General features: G+C 41.1%; 2 protein-coding genes across 2 annotated transcripts; both read right to left on the reverse strand.

Moving 5' to 3' along the window:
• Nucleotides 1-4,098: 4,098 nt before the first annotated feature.
• LOC147257800 (monocyte to macrophage differentiation factor 2) lies at nt 4,099-13,640 on the reverse strand. The gene is given in 8 exon segments (XM_086211976.1): nt 4,099-6,716; nt 6,805-6,874; nt 7,143-7,244; nt 7,332-7,406; nt 7,667-7,688; nt 7,691-7,826; nt 9,350-9,431; nt 13,148-13,640. Coding segments are annotated over 8 exon segments (705 nt in total). The 5' UTR covers nt 13,162-13,640; the 3' UTR covers nt 4,099-6,512.
• A 661-nt stretch (nt 13,641-14,301) lies between these two features.
• Nucleotides 14,302-21,173, reverse strand: LOC147257801 (actin-related protein 2/3 complex subunit 1B-B-like). The gene is made up of 10 exons (XM_086211977.1): nt 20,932-21,173; nt 20,132-20,269; nt 19,312-19,416; nt 18,590-18,812; nt 18,370-18,477; nt 17,580-17,816; nt 17,394-17,469; nt 16,238-16,437; nt 14,896-14,986; nt 14,302-14,719 (listed from the first exon to the last, which is right to left on the reverse strand). Exons 2-10 carry the CDS (start codon nt 20,193-20,195, stop codon nt 14,681-14,683), a joined length of 1,143 nt encoding a protein of 380 aa, XP_086068103.1. The 5' UTR covers nt 20,196-20,269; nt 20,932-21,173; the 3' UTR covers nt 14,302-14,680.
• Between the last annotated feature and the right edge of the window lie 1,657 nt (nt 21,174-22,830).

Below are 22,830 nucleotides of genomic sequence, written 5' to 3' on the forward strand. Positions count from 1 at the left end.
CCCACCCTCCTCCCCTCCACTTCAAGCTAGAAAATCCCCGTTACAATGGGGTAAAAAAAGCACGAAGCTGCCCTGCTCCGAGCCGTCTACGTCTCCCACCCACATCCCCAAAACACCCAGTTAACTTGGATGACAGCAAGCCGCAGGGAGCTCCTGGTTTGGTGAGCACATCTCCGCCGAGTGCCCAGCAATGCCCACTGCCTCCGGCAACCGCATTCCCACATCCACAGCGGTTCACTGCCGAGCCTCGACGGAAAAACCCGAGGAGTCCGCGCTGCCTCACCTCGGTTGGCTTCGGCCCAGGCGCACCTGCTCTGAAGCCTGAGTATAGGGGCACTACTCCACCTAGCGGACACTGGCAGTACAACAAGGAGGCGGGAAGCTTGCCGATTAAGGGTTCAATATTAAATACACAGTAATAAATTTGGAAACATATAACCTTGTGAAAACAATTACGCAATAAGACAAACATGAGATTATAGGAACCTGAAATGCCCCTTTTGTAAATTTAATGGCATCTTGTGACTTATTGTAGCAGTTTTCAGCTCAGAGCAATCCGGAATCAGCTGTTGAAACAAAGGGAAATTTGAAAAACAGTACATACAAATACATATATTTTACTAATTCCTGTTTGTGCTGGGTATATCTTGTCACCCCACACACACACACACACACACACACACACACACTCAATAATTCATCACCCATAGTTATTCAGGACCTAGTTTTAACTCCTCAGAATTTATATTCTGTGCAACACTTCAGATCCTAAGTGGTCATTAAAAAAAAAAAGGATTCATAAAGTAAATTATTTTTTTGAGTTTATATGACGACCCTTGAGATTCATTCATGTAAGTACCCTTGAAATACAAGTCGAATCAAAACACGCACACATTTCAAAATGTAAATCTGCATACTAATTCCAAATGTATGTTGCATCCAAACTACTAACACACAAAAACTACTCTTTTAAAACCTTTATGTTGTGATGATTACAGATGGAAAGCTCCTGCACTTCAACTTTTAAGAGCTCCTGTAGAGAAAAAAAAAAGTGCTTTTCCAGAGACAACATGTAAGAAAAGTTTGAGTCCAGGAGTATACTGCATGAAAAAGCTTTTTTTTATTACAAGAGAAATAGAAAAGATAAAAGCATTGTTGGCATCATAAAGGCTTATCACAGCACAAAAGCGCCACAGACACAATAACCAAAAAATTAAACGAGAGAGAAAGAGAGAGAGAGAGAGAGAGAGAGAGAGAGAGAATCATTCTTAGACTAGAACAAAAACACCAGCAGCACTGAGAACAAAGTCAGCAGCTCCGCAATCATAGAGCGTCTATGAAATGTACAGAGGGCCCAGGAGGGCGTCGTGTAAAGTTTATAAAAACACAGAGCTCTACGCGATGTCAGGTGGGCACCGTATGTCTGAATGAGACAAGCATCGTAACTAAGATGAGACAGACATCACATCCTCAAATAAGTCATCTCAGCGTTGCCAAACCTGCCTGTGGAACGAGTTAAAATACCGGAGAACCCCAGAGGAACCCCAGAGCAGTGGACACACAATTATTTGGTGTTTTTCCAACTGTAAACACTGACAATACAAATACTACAGCGCAGTAGTAGAGACAGATGCATTTTGTCAGTTGTGACATAGAATTTATTCTGATATTGAATGTCTTAATTTGCTCAAAACCTTAACAGACACAGTGGGTAATTGCAAGATATCTAAAAATAAAAATTAATGGTTAATTTTTTTTTAGCCACTCTTGTTTGATGCACAATACTTCTGTATCAGTACTCTTAGCTGGAATCTTGCACCGGTACCAAACTATACATATATATATATATATATATATATATATATATATATATATATATATATATATATATATATATATATATATATATATATATATATATATATATATATACACAATATATATATATACACAATATATATATATACAGTATATATATACACAGTATATATATACACAATATATATATATACAGTATATATATACACAGTATATATATATACACAATATATATATACAGTATATATATACACAGTATATATATATACTGTATATATATACTGTATATATATATACAGTATATATATACAGTATATATATATACAGTATATATATTATATATACAGTATATATATATATACATATATATATATATATATATTTGCACTTTACTTTCTCCATAACTGTAAGCCTTATTTCAGACGTGTCCATTTGCTAACAACATTAGTAAATCAATCCAGAAACACTCAGCAGTTTCTAGATATATTTTGTGTCAAACCAGGTATTTTTCCTCGTTGTCAAATGTGTTGCCACAACTAGTACTGCATTAAAAACTAGTACTGTAGTAAAAACATTACAGAATATTGCACATCAAGTTTTGGAGAGTGTAACCACACTTTGGGGTTGCTTTCAGGTTACTGTTGCCGTGACGGTGTGTTGGGACTGCACACACTGCAGGGGCGACGTCACACGTCAACATGGTCCACTCAGTGTTGCAGAAGTAATTCAGTCTGTACCCTGACGAGTAGTAGTAGTCGTAGTAGTCTGATACCTCACAGAACTTACAGGACTGGGTTAAGATACTTGTTGTAATGGCAAAAAAAAAAAAAATTGTAAAAAATGATCATTCATTAGTAGATTGGAGGTATATTTGAAATGACTGGAACACGGGAACGCTATTTTTTGGTGAAAAAAATTATTTGTTATTTCCTCTTAAAAATGTAGTCTCATTCTTGTCTGGTTCTCTGTTTATTTGTGAGCTACTTCTCATTTAAGAGTTTAATCGAAAAGCTAGCGAACAGGCCATTCAGCGGAAATCTGAATTAAGTCGGACTTACGGTCATTTAAAAAAAAAAAATTGCCTCAACATTCCAAGAGAAGTTTACTATCTCCATTTTCTCATGAACTACTAAACAAAAATGAAGCAAAATAGAAATAATAAAAAAAGGAAAATCTGACATATGTATCCCACAGTTGTATATCACAGTGTTATTCTGATACAGATCTAGATGCAAATTTTGATAGCAAAAAGCTTTATATTGTATTATCTATAAACACATCTGCTGCTATAACATCTGAAGTGGTTATATATTAAATTCTGCCTTAAAGCTTCCCTCTGTTTGGGTATTTCTTTTATATCACCCATATGTAAAGCTTTGGGAAAACGTTTGGGACTGCTGCCCTACTTTGGAATGTGAGTAAGTGAAGATCTATGGAGTTGTGCCGGCATTAAAGAGAGCAGCTTCACAGCTATTTGATCATTTTCGTTGCTGCAGACAGCGCTCCCATGACCGGAGCAGCTTTAGTGGTCCTTGAATGTGGCATCACAGGCTTTTAAGCCCAAATGATCCAAATCCTGAGAGACAGGCAGCAGTGAAAGACGGTGATTTTTTTTTTTTTTTTTTTTACACCTATGAATACTGGACCTTTCAGTCACCGAGCCACATTTATCACACAAGACAAGCTTGTTCAATACACCGTGTGCCAACACATACACTTTGACACTTTAGAGTACATACATACATATTTCAAATATATTTACTTCTTGTTTTTAATCAAGATTCATGCATACACGTGTAAACATGGACTCAGCCGATTAGAGGCATTGGATTCATGGGAGAGTATAAGATACACACACACACACACACACACACACATACACACTCTAGCAAGAACACACACACACCTGAGATGCCTGAATATTGGGCCGGATTGTTCAACAATACTATAGCTTCTGTTTCCTTTCAAGTGTGAGATGTACACTACCGGTCAAACGTTTTAGAGCGCTGACTTTTTTTCTGCTTTTCACAAACACGTAACTAGTTTGTGTTTCATACTTCAGCTCTTCTTCCTGTCACACCTTCTCTGTGGCGGAGGATTTCACTCTCCCCTCTGTCCACCGTGGCTTTATTTTCGGTTTCTGCAGAGTCAAGACCTGGACATTTACAGGGTAAAAGGTTCTGTCCTCTTCAGTAAGTCACCTTTTCTGTGGCCAACATTCCCAGCTTGTGTTGCAAGCATGGCTGCAGTTGCGCAGCAAATTCCCAACTCTTTTTGATATTTTTAGTTTTGTTTTGTTTTGTTTTTTTAGCAATGAGAAACTTCTCTTTTAGTTCCAGCTCGGGGTGTCAGGATATGCTGGGATTGTAAAGTAATGATCAGTATTATATGCACATTAGAATTTGGCAAATTTTAAAAATTTATTTCATCTCCATAGTGTGTCAAACATCTTTGTTAGTTTGCATCAGACTAAGCCACACAGCTGTTTTTCATCAGTCACATTTTCAGTAACCGCAAGCCTTAAGTGCCTCTCTTACTCTTATTTTAGTCAAAGAATTCTATTTTTGTCGATGAAGATTGTTGATATTTTTCTTTTGAATGTCATCAATTTGCCCCCTCCAGAAAAAAAGGGACAAAATACTCAACTAACTAATTTAATTATACATTTAACTGGCAGCTTCATTACTAATGTTCAAAATTTCCACACACATTGTGATAATATTATTATCATCGTTATTATGAAGCCCTTTGGCCATGATAATTGTACTGCAAGAATCATTACAGCCCTTCAGATCAAAATATTTGAACCATTTAAGAACTTGACCTTCTCACGACTCCATAAACAATCGGGATAAACAGGTGTGTTGTAAAACTTTTGACCAGCAGTGTACGTATATGGTAGTAGTGTGCTATAAGTTGTGGCAGTAAATCAGTCGTCTGGCAGTGCTGAGTCAGACGGGGGGTTTCCCCCATGTAGCTATGACAGACTCATGGAAATGAACGGACGATAATGGGACTCAGCTTAAAAGTAAATATCGATGAAGCTAACATATACCATTGATAAATATATATACTGTATAAATAGAACTGATGACATCTTCACCTACTAATCAGTAAACTATTCAGTTTCTAAATAATCCACCGCGTAGAAGATACTAAAAATGGAAGCACACAGGTAAAGTCCCGAAGACTCGAAACATGAATATCCGTGTTTAACGTAAAAACACCACTCAACAGTCATGCTTGATTCAGAAATAACAGTAAATCTGACTGAAGAAAGAGTTTTTAAACCATACTGTGTACGACAGTATCAATAACACACAACTAATGACAATAATAGTGATTATACTATCTAGCACTCTGAATTGAAATCGTTATTAGCTGAGGTTGCTTGATTATAATAAACAGACACTCTCTGATTATGACGATAATAATACTTGAAACGATGCGTTGATTATGGTAGTCAAGTCAGCTAACCCTTGACAGTAAGGCCTTGTTCAGACTGCCAGACGGCATCTGATTTTTGGCATATCCAGATAGCTGGTCGTCGTGTGTCACTTGCAACCGGTTCCTCTGTTAGGGACGGCCTCAAGTTGGTCTCTTGATAGGTTGGTGATGTCTGATATCGTTACTTGCAAATCACATTGCAGACGCAAAAAGATCTGATTTGACAAACAAATCAGATTTGCCTGTAGTCTGAACGAGGCCTGAGGGAATAATGCACTCAGCCCAGTTCCTGAGCACTGGATCTGGACATGCACCACACAAAGAGAAATCTCCAAGTATAGGATGGTTAACCCCTGATCTTTTAACCAAAATCTGGAAAATAAATAAATAAATAAATAATTAAAATGAACTGAGAATTCTGTGTGCCCCAATTCACAGGCTTCCTCCTTAGAAGTAAAGATTCATCACAACTGGCTGGGCTCCTTGTCTTAATTTGTGCTTTCTGTCAGCGTCAGGATATGTGACGCATCACAACTGGTCCTGCAGACTCAGGTTAAATTCATCAAACCTGAGTGAGTTTGAACACTCGTTCTTCAGCCTCACAAGCAGCGCCGTTTGTCACCCGAATGAAAGATCACATCAGCCGCTGCAAGGAAGTGCAAATGAAACTGACTACAGATATGTATTCTGCCCGGAACCTAAACGACTAGCAACCTTTCATCTCGCAGTGGTTTAGCTATCCTGTAAGAAGAAGAAAGAAAAAAAAAAATCTCTATGTCACATTCATAGTTGTCAGACCGTACTTCCAGACGCGAGGTTTAAAAATGAAACATTTTGAGAACTACTGAATAAAATGAGGTACAGACATTCAAGCTGCCACCAGCTTCCACTGTTGCTTCTGTTTGGTTCTAACTGGCAAATATTCCTATAATGACAGCCCAAACTAAGATGGCGGACGTGTCATTGGTGTCATCACAAACATGTCAGCATTTACCTGAAGCACTGTTGTGTCCGAGTACAGCCTCGCAGAGCTAAAAGATGGCAGTAGAGTAAACTTTATACAACTTCCTGGTGATTAATATGGATTTGTGTGACTCAAATGCACCATTGGGCTAATGGGGGAGGAAACACAGGTTTATCCATTCAGCCTTCCAAAGGAGGGAGGCACTGAATTGGGACACAGCTCACTTTATCTCCTTGAGGACGGTCAATCACTGGATCTACTTCCTGTGTGGTCAGCGCTGATGTCATCTGGAGGTCTGGACTTGATTTGATGGCTGGGCATAGAGGTACTTCCAGATGGCGTAGTAGTGTATGGCCGCTCCCATAGCTACGAACAGGTGCCAGATGGCATGAGCAAACGGGACGATGCCATCACTTTTAAAGAAGATCATCCCGAGGCAGTAGCAGGCTCCACCCAGCAGCAGCTCGCACAGCCCCGACTGTTCTGGCTGGGTAGAAGAATAAGAACGAGCGTCTTTAAGCTAAATATATGAAGATGTAGTAGTGGGAAAGGTGAGTCTAAATAAACAAGCTCACCATTGAGAGGATGACCAAGGCAGGAAAAACTCCCATCACTGTGTAGCAGATCAGCTCCATGAGCTTATACCTGATAAAGAGAGGAGTATTTCAGAATGGAGGCTCATCCTTGCACTTTCAAAAACATCATAACCTATATCTGTAGCTCAGGTGATGTCACATTATGGAATAAACGTTAAAAAAATTGACTTTCCATCGTTGTTTGTTTGGCTTTGGCTGTCTCTGTTTCAGTGGACTGGAGGATGTGATGCCACCTAAATAAACTTCGTTCTCTGATGAGGTGTGACAAATACCTCCGAATATTAAACAGTTAGACAGAAATGAATATTTCCACTGGCCTCTCATGGAAGAAGAAGACATAGGTGGTTCCAAAAGAGGCCATGACCCACACCAACCAGCGCATGTGGCACGCCCAGGGACCCAGCTCCCGTAGGTTCAGCCTGGAACACATGAAGATGATGCTACAAATAAACACACACTACCCACATGTATGCTGTACATCCAGACGCACAGAAAACTTTGTTTACCAAGGCGCGTAGGAGGCAGCAATGAAGAAGTAGATCACCATCCTGTCACACATGTGGAAACAGTGCTCCACAGACCTGCAGGGAGAGGACCGAGTAAACCAGGACAGCTGAGTTTCAGCTCAAAAACTGTCAGCGTCATGGATACGTATTCCCTCCCGAGAAGGATACGTATCGCTCACAAACACTGGATGTGTCGATTTTTTCTGTAAAACTACAGGGTTTTTGTCAACAATCTTTAACCATATTTAGAAATGTCATGGATTAGTGTGTGTGTGATTTCTGTGTGTGTGTGTGTGTGTGTGTGTGTGTGTGTGTGTGTGTGTGTGTGTGTGTACCGTAAGTGGCTCTTCTTCCAGGCACAGTGTGAAACAGGGTGGAGATGATGAAGAGCGAGCTGAGCCCCGCCCCGTACACCCAGGCCGACATTCGCTCCCATTGGTCCTCCGACTGGAAGTGCAACACTGAGCTGCCCAGCAGGCTAGGGATTATCCATAACTAAATGAATCCATAATACAAATTTAAACATGAGAAACAGATAGAAGTGGGTGAAACAGATTTAGAATTGCATCACAATATTTCATGGAATTTTTCTGTGGTAAATACATAAATGCCAATATGGAAATAGTACCATATGTCTTTTTTTTTTTACATCAGCACACAGTCTTCAGAGCCATGCAAACCCAAACATTGATCTAAAAAAAAAAATAAGGTAACATCTGACCTTCTCATCTCATTACATACTTACAATATCAATTGAGTTGGCTAAAGAAAAATTAATTAAGAAGAATAGAACAATATCCGTCTCTGGATTTCTTTAGAAACTACAGAGTCGTGGGAGCTGCCATAGAGAGAGATACATTTTGGGGGGGGGGGGGGGGGGCATAGAGTGAAAAAATGAAAAACATGTTCCCTAAATTAAGTTTAATAATTAAATATGAAATAACTAGAGAGAACACTCATATATATATATATATATATATATATATATATATATATATATATATATATATATGTATATGTATATATATGTATATATATGTGTATATATATATGTATATGTATATATATGTATATGTATATATATGTATATATATACACACATATATATGTGTGTGTGTATATGTATATATACATATACAGTATATAACTCATATATACATATTTATGTATATATATACAGTATATATGTATATATATTCATTTGTTTATTTGTATATGACTTGTTTCTGTTTTATATAAAATGCAGTGAGTAGTATTGTTAATAATTTAGTTTACAGTGGGATCTGTTATGTAAGGATTGACGCTTTCATCACATCTGTTGATTTGTTTGTTTGTTTTATTCTCGAAAGATTACTCCAAATCCTCCATGCAAATTCTTATGAAACTTTATAGAAGGGTGTAGCTTGGACCAAAACAAACAAACAAACAAAAAACATTAAAATAAGGTCAGATTAAAACAGCAAAACCCTGGTTTTATTTTGAATAGTGGTTTGGTGGAGGTCTTCAATCTCTGAGTAAGTCTGCAGGATAACGTAAAAACTACCAAGCATCATGGAGCTGATGGGAGGGGCAAAAGCATCAGACCAGATTTGAAAATTCTAATGTTTGACAAAGGGTCGTTCAAACTGCTGAGGAATTTATGTTCTGTTCTGTTAGTTTGTTGGTTTGCGAGCAGGATGACATGCAAAATAAACCAGGACAACTTCCGTGACAGGTTATAGAGGGGTGGAGCTTTGGGCTGAGGTTGAACCACTCAATTCTGGGCGGATCAGTGACCGAAGGCTCTACAGACCGCACCTCTAAATGATGGTTAATAAGACTGATTTATAGAACGTCTTCTCCACGTGATTGGCACTGAAGAGCTGAAGTCTTAAAATCAAACACTGATGGTGGACGCCAACCTGCTCATAGGTTTGCATGGGTTTTCTCATGGTTTGACTAAATACATACATCTTTATGAGTTTGTGTGTGTGTGTGTGTGTGTGTGTGTGTGCGTGTGTGTGTGTGTGTGCATTCACCGCATGCGTGGCACAGTTGGCAGCATGTTCGTACTCTGTGGGCTGGTATCTCTTGTTAGGAGGAACACGGTTGTTCATAAACCTGAAAAAACAGATTATATATATAATATTATCCATTCATCCATTTTCTTCGCTTATTCCTATTAAGTGTCGCGGGGGGGGGGGGGGGGGATGGAGTCTATCCCAGTGGCTACGAGCGAGAGGCGGGTTCACCCTGGACAGGTCTCCAGTCCATCACAGGGCCAACACATATAGACAGACAACCATTCACACTCACAGTCAATTTAGAGTATCCTATTAACCTCATCCCCTCTTGATGTCTTTGGACTGTGGGAGGAAGCTGGAGTACCAGAGAGAACCCACGCAGGCACAGGTAGAACATGGACACTCACACAGAAAGACCCCGTGCCCAAGCTGGGACTTGAACCCAGAACCTTCTTGCTGTGAGGCGACAGTGCTGACCACTGCACCACCGTGCCGCCGAAATAATATTATATAGTTCTCAACATCTCAAAGGATTCTCTTACCTTCTGCAGTGACACACTGTATATTTTTTTCATGCAACAATTAAACATAAATTACAAAATGAAAACGATAAAACTCTCCTTTTGCTTTTTTCTTTTGGCTCTACTACTTTCTTTTACCCCTAAAAACCTCCTTAAATCATTTTTCGAGCTCTGTAATATTTGTAATCAGAGGTTCCTCAGTGGTGTCTCTAAAATTTCACCCCACCCTGTCCTTTTTTCTTAGCAACGCAAGATTATGCTTCAACTTGTTGCCATGGTTGCTGTTGCCTGGCAACTGTGGGTAACCACGGAGTGACTGAACCAGAGGTTTGTCCTGATGATCCCTTTCATAAACAATTCACACATAGAGAAGCCAGCATATTCACACACACACACACACACACACACACACACACATCACACACACACACACACACACAAATGTTAAGTTAGATCATTTCCTTTGAACATGAACACTTTGCACTCAAAGCCAAACAAACACAGAGAGGCAAAGGAGGTAGCGCTCCCTCTGTGATGTCACTGTTGTCATGGAAATCACCGAGCAGGGATTGTCTTTTTTTTTCTCCACGCCAGAAAACTCCTCATTTTCTTTCATCTTTCTTTCCTCATCTCTACCATCCTCCCCTCCTGTTCCCCGGCCATGTCTCCTCTCTGCTTTCTTGATGATTAAATTAACATGCCGGGAGGCAAATGGACAAAGACGTCCATGCACACACACAAAAACATACACACACAATAAAAATACACACACACACACAATGAAATACACACACACAATAAAATACACACACACACACACACACACACACACACACACACACACACAGAGCCCCCTCCCTTTTTTTGCTGCATCTTGCAGAGGCAGATTTCATAAGAGACCTAGATTTAGCAATGCTTCTCACACACACTCACTCACTCACTCACCCACCCACCCACACACCCACCCACACACACACACACACACACACACGCACACACAATGTGCATGGATTGTTCTAACATTATCGAGAAACCACTGCAGAGAACACATAGCATTCAGTTAAAAATTATATCATTTTGCACTTTAATGCAATCTGAAGGTAGGAAGAACACCCAGCACTCTCTCTCTCTCTCTCTCTCTCTCTCTCTCTCTCTCACACACACACACATTTACGGAGCTTTGTGTTTATGTTTCATCTCATTAGGGGAAGAGATTAAACTGCTTCAGGCGTTTCAGTCCAAGCAGTGTGATATTACCCTTAAATTAGCCAGCGTTGTAGTACGATGGAGTGCAACAGGGTGTTACACAACTGCACGGGATGTTTTCTTCCTTTGTGTCTATTTTAAAACTTGCAAAATTTTCGATTAATCTAAACACTCCAGGTCCAATACGGAAGATTCATCTCACATAAGAACAGGAAAAAGATCTTGATCCCGCGCTCCTCGAGCAGCTGTTTTTAGAAATGACACTCATCCAGAGCTATTAATACTAACTGACCCAGCCCAGAAACACACCGTCCCATCCCAAATAAAGGCCTTTATCCAGCGCTGGCCCATCTGACTGACTCTCTCAGTGCCAGGCCCAGCAGGCTTGGCTGGGTCATTAATGACTTTATCAAGCTGGGTGATAATTGTCAGGCCAGGGGCCAAAGCAGAGCAACACACCCACTGCCCGGAGAGGAAACATCACCATAACTCTTCTCGCCGCACAAGGATGGACTGAATAAATGACTATCGAGCAACCACAAACTCAGTCCGGTGGTGAACATCAATTAGTCCAAGAGCAGATTTTATGTTCAGGTTGATAATGCAGCTGCTCTTTGTCAGCGTGCACAAGTGAGAAGAAAGGCATGACGTGTAGAACACAAATTCCTGTGCAGCTTAAATTATTACTGGATGATTATTTTCCTGGACGATTACCAAACCTCCTCCACTTCTGGTGGGAGATTCTCTGCTTCTCTCTGATTGTAAATGAATTATATCTAAGCTTCTCACTGGTTTTCCACACCGAACGAGCAACTTGAGCTTGACAACGTTGGTGTTTCGCCGTATTTGAGAGGCTTCCTCTACAAAAGAATGAGTAAATTAATTCATGAACAAATCAATAAAGGAAGTCATGACTGCAGCTCTAAAGATGAACTTGCCTGAGTGTAACGTGAGAGGTCATGTTCGATGATTGGAGCCAAATGAGAGCCGAGAAAAACGAATATCACACTCTCAGAGGCTCTTTTTTTCCGTATTGATATATATCGCAATGTTTTCTGTGGCGTGGAAAGATCACATCAAGGTAATACGAACATGTATGACGTCCGAATGTCTTAATTTGCTTCTCAGCGCTGATTTAGACGGCAGGACTGAGCACCGAAATTCACGCGACTGAAAGAAATCCAGGATACAATATCATGTTAAGATGCTTTTTCCATGAATACCATGATAAATTCCAGCCCTATTGTGAGTTTAAAAAAATAAATGTTGTTAAATAATGGAAATAACCATCTCTTGACCACATGTGTGTTACACAAACTGATGAATATGTTTATGATTATCTCCCTTAGTAGCAAGAACACACAGTTTTCTCCACATTAAATGTTTTGTTTGTCAGATTTTGCACGTCAGCTGGTTGTAGCCTTTAATTTCCCCTGTTGGAGCAGTGCATCCTGCTCTCAGGCAAAACATTTATACATTAAACTTGAATCCCATATCTGATTAAATGCTTATTTTTTCCAAGTTCTGATGTCTACATTGCCAGAACGTGCTCATTTTCTGTGTTACATATAATTCTTTGTTACAGTTTTTTATTGCTGGATGAGTTTCTTTGGCCTCTGGATTGCTGGTTTGCAATAAAGCAATAAAATCAGATTTATTGATAATGAGAATAATAGTTTGCGGCAGTGACTTCTACTTATTCTCATCCAAAAACCGCAGGGACCGGCTGGACCAGGACTCAGGGCTCACGTGTTTAAATCCGGATATCTACAGCAAAGTCACAGGGGCCGGAGAGGATCTACGTGGCCTCCTGTGTCTCAGAAAAAGACTCCACTGAAAGAAAAGGCAGAGCAGAGAGGATGAGAAGGGAAGTGGCAAGTGTGTGTTGTTGATGAGAATAAACCCGAGGCCACAACATTATTACATCATCCAGATATGCTGAGATGTAGATGACTTTAAAAAAACAAAACAGACAAACCAGCGCATCATCATCATCAACAACATCATCAACATCAGCTGTAATGTGATGGATATTTCTTATTCATCCAGCGGTTCACCGCCACAGAAGATAAATAATGTCACCTACCTTACAAGATTCATTTACAGTGGAAATAAGCAACAGTTGACAGCAGACAGGCAGTGTGGCGATCGCCTTGAATCCCCTCTTGAGTTTTCCAGCGATTTATCAGGCAGATTTTGGATCGGATTCTGCTGAAATTGCAAACGTCAGTTGTAATGAAAAGTAATGAGCATCGCCGTTCAGCCGGGAAGACGTCGTCGTCGTCTCATCAGCATCTCAAGCAGCACCGGGGAGACGGATGCATCCCGACCCAGCTGCCTCCAGAGGACACAGTCCGGAAGTGTGGGCGTCGGGGGGGGACGGTCTCCGAGGATCACAGCCGGTTTCCCTACACGATGGAGAGGGAGGGAAGTGGGGGGTGGGTAGGATGGGGGGTGGGGGGTGCGCTGTGTCTTTGCCGGGGCTCCAGCCGCTACTTCACCTCATCACAACTCGGTGAGGAGGGTTGTTTTTCATCACTGAAGGCTGCCACATCGTTTGCGGAGGGACTGATTCATGGCCGGTGAATTAGTGCCGACTCGCTGCAGTTCCACCAATCCACCGCTGGTCGGAGCTGCAGGCGCGGAGTTGGAGCCTCATGATTTTTTTATTATTGTCGTGTCCCGCTAAAACAAAGTTCATTCCTCTCTATATATATAGGAATGAACTTTGTTTTAGCGCATCATCATCATCAACATCATCAACAATTAATCATAACACTGTACTTTTTTGCTGTTTACCTCCTATATATATATATATATATATATATATATATATATATATATATATATATATATATATATATAGGAGGTAAACAGCAAAAAAGTACAGTTTAGCAAAGAGATACAGAGAGAGTAAAGCACTTTCTGACCCACATCTGTTTATCTCCCATATATATATATATATATATATATACATATATGTAGATATATGTAGATATATATAGATAGATATATAGATATAGATAGATAGATAGGAGATAAACAGCAAAAAAGTACAGTGTTATGATTAATTGTTGAATTATTAAAAGTGAAGGTGAAAGCAGGTGACTCAAGAAAAGTTTAATACTGACAAATTAGAAAGGAATATATATATATATATACATATATATATATATACATATAAAGATAAAAAAATATATATATATATCAACACCCCCCCCCCACACACACACACACACCTTATAGCTTTTAAAGCTATCATTTATTAAAAGCATATTATGACCAGCATAAGCATTATCAAGTACTACAGCCAATAATAAAATAGTTGCTTTAAGCGTTCAGCTCGGACTGAGCTCTTTGTGGTTACACAAATCTTACTCATGAAGTACCAGTTACAGACCTGGGGTCAAGGCCTCTGTATGCAGTTTGACAAGCTCAGCAAAGAGATACAGAGAGATTAAAGCACTTTCTGACCCACACCTGATCGTTTAACCTGCATATATGTATAAAAAAAATACCTGATTAAAATATGGCCGAGAAGCTTTGTTTAATAAGGCAGCAGTTTTCCTTCATGTTACCAGAAGCAAATACTTTGGGTTGGTTTTATGTAAACTTCAGTTCAGATGATCTTCAAGTTCTTCATGGCAGATTCCAGAGTCTGGAAAAGAAAATAACAACAGATTTTAGGTCTCAAAACACAGAGTCAACAGGATACCGCACAAGTGTGTCAACATTATGTCTATATATATATATATATATATATATATATATATATATATATATATATATGTGTGTGTGTATGTGTGCGTGCGTGCGTGCGCTTGTGTGTGTTACCTTGACATCCCAGATGCCCATTCCTCCATCCATGCCAGTGGTGCAGAACTTGGTACACTGGTTTCGTCCTCCTTCCAGCACTGAGATTTGGCTGAAATACAGTTTAACAACAACAACAACAACAAAAGTCAATCTCTTTTTACGAGAAACCTGACACTGCAATAGCTGACTGATAATGGTAAACAGCTTTTACAGCTGAATATTTCTAGGTGTGTTGACGAACAAGTATTTTTACGGGATTTTTTGGGGGGAAAACGCCACAGAAAATTACATTAACTCTTAATACTTCCAAAGTTTTTAAGCTTAGGACATATATTCCAATGTTTTTGGGGTCTCGATGATCATTTTAGGACAGAAACTGAAATAGTGAGCAACAACACAGTGGCTGGTGACCACGACATGCTGCCGAGGGGTGACTGTTCACGTTAAGGTAAAACTGCTCATTGACTCCTATTGAAACAAGGCGACTTCCACATGTTGAACACGTCTTCCTGGCTTTGGCACCTTTCCTTAATTTTTTAATGCCACTAAGACTTTGAACCCATCAGTGGTAAAATCAAGTTCTTTCTAGCATTTGTGCTCGATTAGGAGAGGCTGGGTTTTTTTTAGATTAAAAATAGCAGAATTTTCAAATAATCATATTGAATGAGAACTATATAATATTATTTCGGCAGTGGTCAGCACTGTTGCCTCACAGCAAGAAGGTTCCGGGTTCGAGTCCTGGCTCGGGCACGGGATCTTTCTATGTGAGTCTGCATGTTCTCCCTGTTCCTGTGTGGGTTCTCTCTGGTACTCCAGCTTCCTCCCACAGTCCAAAGACATCAAGAGGGGACGAGGCTGATTGATACTCTAAATTGACCGTAGGTATGAATGTGAGTGTGAATGGTTGTCTGTCTCTATGTGTTGGCCCTGTGATGGACTGGCGACCTGTCCAGGGTGAACCCCGCCTCTCGCCCGTAGCCACTGGGATAGGCTCCACCCCCCCACGACCCTCAATGTGTAGGAATAAGCGGAGGATGACGATGGACTGACTACATTCAGATACCGTTATGTCCGACCCAGATTAGGGTCGTCCTACAAAGCTTAACCACACAAATTTAAAACATTTCATGTAGCTTGACAAATAAATCTTCCCTTTGAACATTTGAAATAGGCGACATCAACTAGCTTTTCATTTGTACGAAAAAGACTGAAAATGAGAGGTCTATTTAAAAGACCCTCATTATTTCCTCAAAAGCATAAAATTCCTGTCACTGACAGGTGTAAAATCAAGTTATAAAGCAGCTATAAAAACCCATCTTGAGCTCAGACTCATGACAAGCGTCCTCTTTTCTGTCCGGACCTGATACTGTTCTTGTGGAGGGTGTTCAGATCCTTGTCAGTGCTTTGGGCCTCTGAGGCTCGACGGTCCAGGTTCTGGAAGCGTTCCCTGGCGCTGATGCCCTTCTGGGCCGCCTGCTTAGGAACATCCAGTTTGCCGCCAAATGTTAAGCATCCTTTGGCTCCGTCGAACACAAACAGCATCGGGTAACAGTCATGGCCCTGAGGGAAAAAGAACATACTGTATGAGGACGCAGCCAGAGAACTAGCAAAGAGAAAATTCTGTTGACTTTGAAGCATCTGAGTGAGACATGAGAGTAGAGAGGGGTTTTTTTTCTTAAGGTTGCATCCATTAGCAATAAAACAGCCTTTACTGAAGTTAATATAAGCATGAGCTGCATGGAAGCTACAGCCTACAAAGCCTGATAAAGAGATTCAAATGGCTAATGGGGACATCAGTGAGACAAATCTGTTTAATTCCTCACTTCACCTGTTTATAGCTGCTTTTAGCGCTTGATTTAACAGCTTATACTACCACGCACCTTTATTTATTCTACTTAACTGTTAAACATCAAGTATCTTAAAAAAAAAAAAGGCTCAATAAAATTTGAGATATCAAATATTAATATTAATCTAACAGAGATGCTACTGACTGTTAAAAATGAAGAGCTTCGGTGATGTGAAAGTAAATTTTCAGTCTGCGTTCTGTGGAAACTTAGATTTGAAAGAGCTAAAATGAGGCTTCTGTAGTTGGTTCTGCGGATCAGTAACAGAGAAATAGTCAGTCCAAGGGAATCCGGTGTGTAAAGAAGAAGAAGAAGAAGAAGTATGGAGGGCAACCATTTCATTTGTCTACATTAAAATAACCCTCAGAACTTCAGAACTGGACATTTATGCACAAATACACGTACGGCGGTAAGGGGGAGCAGGAGAAATGTCATTAATAACTTAAAATAAAAACTTACATATTGGTGTGTCAATGGCATTTTATTCATGGCCTCGAAATAATTCTCTCTCTCTCCCTCTCCCTCTCCCTCTCTCTCCATTCCAGGGCTCCTATTAAACTCACATTTGGTTCCTCACTCATGTTGAAGGTCATGACACCGCTCAGCCAGGTAAAATAAAATGAACCGTGATATCAACAGCTGGAAGTGTTTGGGTATGTTTTCAATACTCACAGCTGCAACCAAGCTGTTCTCAGTGATGAAGGTGACACACAGCAGAGGAAGAGTCTCAGAGCTCAGGCTGTTCACCCTGCAGAAGTCATGACAAAGGTTAGAGCGTGCACACACACACACACACACACACACACACACACACACACACACACACACACACACACAGGTATGTTATCCCGCTCTTACGTGGTGGTCTTGCCTCCCTCTGCAACAGACACTGTGGAGTCATGGGAAGTCCAGGCCAGGCGGTTGCCCGAGTGGGAAAAGCACACGCTGTGCACCCAGCCGCCGCCTCCGGCTGAGGCCTGGTGCTCAGCTCCAGACCCTCCAGACTCAAACATCATCTCTCCGAATGGCATCTTGCTGCCCCAGGGGGTGGGGCCGGGCTTCTCCTCCACTTCCTTGATGTAGGCTGAAAACACCCTGAAGGCGAGGTGGGTTTGGGATGTGAAAGAGAGGAAGACAGAAAGATGTAAGAAGATACATGCTTCCTGTTAATGGCTGAATTTTAGATTAGTTAAAGGACAAAACAATTTTCCACATGGACCCTGTTTTCTTTCGTGATTGATAGAGACCAGAATTATTTGAACCGTGTACTGAATCTAAGGGGAAGCACTACCACTGCTGCAACGCAGTGGTACTGGGCAGTCAGGGCACTAAGTGTTGACTTCTACCCCTGACGGGCTCATATCGTTAGTACCAGTGCCTCTGCTTTTTTCTCTGTTTAAGTTTTACTTCCTGTGTTGTGAGGGGGCGTCACTCTGAAACTTAGAGCTGGTTTAGTCGCTTGCTCTATTGCTCTAGTTTCTCTAAAGGTTTTATTGTCCGTGTACCCCAGGAGACCATCTATTATTTGGAGTGACAATTATTCAGGTGGAGAAAATCTTTCCAAGCAGAGAAATGCAGTGGGAGTCAGGTTTAGCAGAAGTTGTCGATTAGAGGTTCTTTACAGCATATTTGTGTGGATCACTCATACCTGCATTTGAAGTCACATGATCCTGCAGCCAGCAGGACATTGTTGGGATGCCAGTCTAGACTGAGAATGGTGGAGCGGATCGGCTTCTTGATGTGCTTGCACACCCACCTGTGGATGACAGTACACAACCGGTTAAACCATCTCAAAGTAAAAATAATAATAAAAAAAAAACAACAACCAAAGGCAGCACTGTCTGCTCATCAGTCCCAGAAGGCCTCACCAGTCATTTTCCTGCTCGAAGTAGCAGATGGAGATGAGACGAGAGCCGCTTCCCACCGCAAATTTATTCTCTCGTGGTGACCACTTCACACAGCGCGCTGCACGATTGATCCGCAGGATGACCAGAGTAGGTTTCCACGCACCCTCTTTAAGGGTCCATACGTAGGCGTTACGGTCTGCCCCACAAGTCACTATACGGTTACTGTCTGGAGCCCAGTCAATACCTGCAGAGGAGAGAAACCTTTCATGCCTGTACTTACATGGTTTTATACTCTTATGAATAGTTGAACATCTGGGAAAACTTGATTGATCGCCGTCTTTCCAAAAAGTGAGATGTAAATTTTGATACAACTCTCGCTTTTGTAATGTTTGATTAATATGGCGCGACAGCTACTTGGCCTCACTGGGGATAAAGACTGGGAGCAGCCCTCCTCTGGCTGACTGGCAAACATGTCTGACACCTCGGTATGGATCAGGTTCTCAATCTTTTTTCCTTGTTCTTGGCCCCATGCTGATTCATTCCAAAGAACAGGTTGTTTTCTTATTTTGTGTTTATTTCCAGTTTTACTTGTTTTTTTTTTCTTCCTTTCTTCTATATGAGAAGATTAAGAATGAATCAGAAAAAAAATGGGCTCGTATGAAATGGCTTTTGTTTTTAATCCCGTGTTTGTGAGAGATTTAGTAAAGAAAGTGAGTCACTCCCTGTGAGTGAGCGAGTCTCACCTGTCACCTGCCCATTGTGCTCCTTCAGCTCATGGATCTTTGTCCACTTGGTCCCGTCTTTTTTGTAGATGTGGACCTCGTGGTTATTTGGGCAGTGGGCGATCTCTGGAGAACAACACAAATATTGATGCAGATCAGTGTGAGGACAAAGTGCGGTGTGACTGACCAGAGAAGTTTATGAGGGACCGGTCAGTAGAGCGGAACATACTGCAGAACAGCTGACTGGCTGGATGAGAACAGAGAAAACTACAGAAATACAGTATGAATCTGCCTGCAGGCGCAACACAAACACACAGCATCCTTAAATAGACAATGTGCAAGAACTATGACCTTCTTTCCCATTTAGCTGAAGCAAACCCAGCATGTTTGAGTCAGCAGATGAGTCAGAAGACACATTTGTCTGAGAGTCCAGCTTGTGAGCTGCACAGACTAAAAAAAGTCTTGAGTTTTCAAGTTGAGTAAAGGCCGACTGTGTGACATCTTAACAGCCGCTTGCTACATCCGCTCGAGAGGGAAACCAAAACGCTGATCAAAACACCCAAACGTGGTGTAGGTTTCCTGCAGCTAATCGAGCTCAAGAGCCTCTCAGAAAGGCCCCCGCATCACACCCGCTGTTACAGGAAACAGGAAATGCCTTCTCCCACCTGGGAGCCAATCACAGTCCTCCAACGTTTACAGTGTTTGTTCTTTGGCACAGGCAGAAGACGAGCCGACATGTTGAATGAAGTCTTTGAATAAAACTATGTGCCATTTAGAGACAAGATGACTCAAACTCAGAAATAAAAGTCCTCAGTCTGAGAAGGAGGGGGGGCAGACTCACGGGTTCGATCTTTGTTCCAGGCATGGCAGCTAATTGGTTCCAGCAGGAAGCTGTGGTACGCCATGGCCAATCCGAAGTTTGAAACAGACCAGGAAGTGGTGTGAGGAACCAGTGGTTGAAGAGCTGAGAAATGACAGTCTCAAAAAAAAAAAAAGAGAAGTTGAAAGTTAGAATATGCGTAAAATGGGAAGAACATAAAAACGGCAAGAAATGACAAAGCTGTAGATCTAAAAAGTGAATACACTTTTTACACAAAATCTGAATACACATTTTCCAGACATTCTAAGAGACTTCCAAAAACAACACACCCTGTCAGTTGTTTTGAACCCACAGTCACACACTAATCTAATCTCAGGTTGTGTTAATGAAATCCAGACTGGCCGAGGCATGAGAAGAATGATGCTGGTCAAGGGTACTGCACGCGCACACACACACACACACACACACACACACACACACACATACATACATACACATACACACACACACACACACACACCTCCAAACTAGCTGTACAGTTAGAAGAACACACACCCAGGAAATCATCTCCATCACAGCTAGAACTTCATGAAACATCCAAGAAAGAAGACTTCTATGCTCTGATGTGCCGTGTGTGTGTGTGTGTGTGTGTGTGTGTGTGTGTGTTGGAGTGCCTGTTGCACTTTTGTTGCATTTTTCTTGAAAATACATGACATTTACAAAGTTTGTGTGTGTGTGTGTGTGCGTGCATGTGTGTGTGTGTGTCACTGGCATGTCTAACTATACCCAGTCAACCATTAAATATTTTCTAGGCTACTTACCCCGAGGGCAGGACAGTTGAATGGGTGAATAGATGTGGAGATGGAGAGAGAGAACAGAGAGAGGGGAAGAGCAAGGTGGCGGATCAAATAAAGAAGAGGGTGTTCAGCTCGCGGACTCTGGCCAGTCAACGCGAACGCCAACGACAGAGTGAGCTCAGGAAGAGCGAAGCGGAGCTGAAGAGAGGGAGGAGAGGTCAGAGGGGGGAAGTGGAGGAGGGTACAGTGGCTGACTCAATCTCTGAGGGGGAGACATACAGGAAGTTTATGCAGGCCTGTGCTTCGGGTGGAAAAGCTCATGGGCGTAACATACCTAAAATGTATGAGAGTATTAAAAAAAAACAGAGGGGAGGGACAAAGTGAAACTGTTTGGCCCAGTAAGAGGGAGGAGCAAGACCACAATGCCATATTGCATGTTAAAAAGGAGGACAAAACTGGGGGGGGCAAAAAAAAAGGGGAGGGGGGACCTATGAAGCATGAAAGACAGAAAAGAAGAGGGAGGGACATACGGCCAAGTCTGCATAAAGAAAAGGGAACAAGGGGGAGGGAGGAAATGTAAACGGCAAAAAGGGTGGTGTCCAGAGGGAAAAAAAAGTTGCCTACATTTTTGCTCCACTTTTTTTGTACTTAGGGAACTTTTTTCTTCATTCTAGGTCCGATATCCCTTTGTTTTATTGCTTTGCTAAAACTGCCGTCTTTGCCCAAGTTTACTACCAACTGTGGATGTTGCCTTTTTTCCCTCTCAGAAAATGAAAAAGTGAAAGACTCTGTTGTTGTGAACCTGTTGTGAGAAATGAGAATGATGTTTAAATAAGACCTACAAGCGGCGATAACTGACTGGCAGTTCCCTAATTTACCACCATTAAGCAATGATTGACTGACAGAATATTTACCTTTACTTAACATGCATGCCAAGAGGAACTTTCTAGTTTAGTTCTCTATTTAACTCTTCATAGTGAGACTTGGGAAAACAAACAGTTCTTCTCGCACCGCCAGCTGGTTCCCCGGTCAGCTTAAGTGTTGTGTCAACTGTTGGATAACTCACCATAATCACTGTGCAGTGCTATCAACCAATAAAAAAAAAAAAAAAAAATTCTGTTGGTGAGATACCTCAGTTTATGACCTAATAACTAATGAAATTACCCATGATTCAGTTGTACAAAGTATTGAGTAAATGTTAGCATCTTGCTAACGCGAGATAAGCCGGTTGTTAAAAAGCATTTGAATAATTAGACCAACGTTAACACTTGTGTTCGTCATGTTGTTGAACAGTATTTTTTTTTCTGACCCATTTGGCAGCAGCAGAAACAAGTTCAACACACTTGCGTATTATTACCTTAAAGCGATACTTCACCAAAATAAAAAAAATGTAATTTGCCCTTCAGGTTTTCAGTTGAGTGTCTTGAATGCAAATGTTTTTCCACCTTCATTAACCCCTTAGCAAGTCAGACAACAGCAGACATACGATATTAGCTTGAAGCTAATGGAGACCTACAAGTAAAAAAGCTCCGTTTACAAACCCTAAAATATATTTTCTTTTTATTTTATAAGTCCCCTTTTAGCAAAACATGGGCCTGGTAATACACAAAACCTGATATCATTGATCTCATGCCATCAACATCTGGGTCCACAGCAGTGGCGCACAAATGCAGTTGCTAAAAGCTAGTGCTACATGGCACAGTGCCAAAATGTTCTCTTTTCTTAGCTTCTTCCATAAATATTGTCCTTTGCCTTTTTTTTTTTAAACCAAAAATGAGTCTTTTGTACTGAGAATCCTGAGCTAGAACCCCTACTACCTGAAAACTGCATTACAAGCCTCCGGGAGTTTCATGCCTGGTCTGCTCAAATTACATCGTATAGGAACAGATGTTCAGAGCACAGAGGGACGAGAGCTACCTCTCT

This window comes from Aulostomus chinensis, chromosome 8, assembly GCF_037954235.1.
Source record: "Aulostomus chinensis isolate RoL2024-O1b breed Wild chromosome 8, RoL_Achi_v1.0, whole genome shotgun sequence".
NCBI lineage: Eukaryota > Metazoa > Chordata > Actinopteri > Syngnathiformes > Aulostomidae > Aulostomus > Aulostomus chinensis.

What these genes read in the sequence shown, in the direction of transcription:
- LOC147257801 (XM_086211977.1), bottom strand. Translation starts at nt 20,195, where the DNA reads ATGGCGTACCACAGCTTCCTGCTGGAACCAATTAGCTGCCATGCCTGG. An exon ending in TTCGAGCAGGAAAATGACTG is followed by an intron (nt 18,478 to 18,589) that starts GTGAGGCCTTCT and finishes TGTCATCCACAG; the next exon opens with GTGGGTGTGCAAGCACATCA. An exon ending in GAGGGAGGCAAGACCACCAC is followed by an intron (nt 17,470 to 17,579) that starts GTAAGAGCGGGA and finishes TGACTTCTGCAG; the next exon opens with GGTGAACAGCCTGAGCTCTG.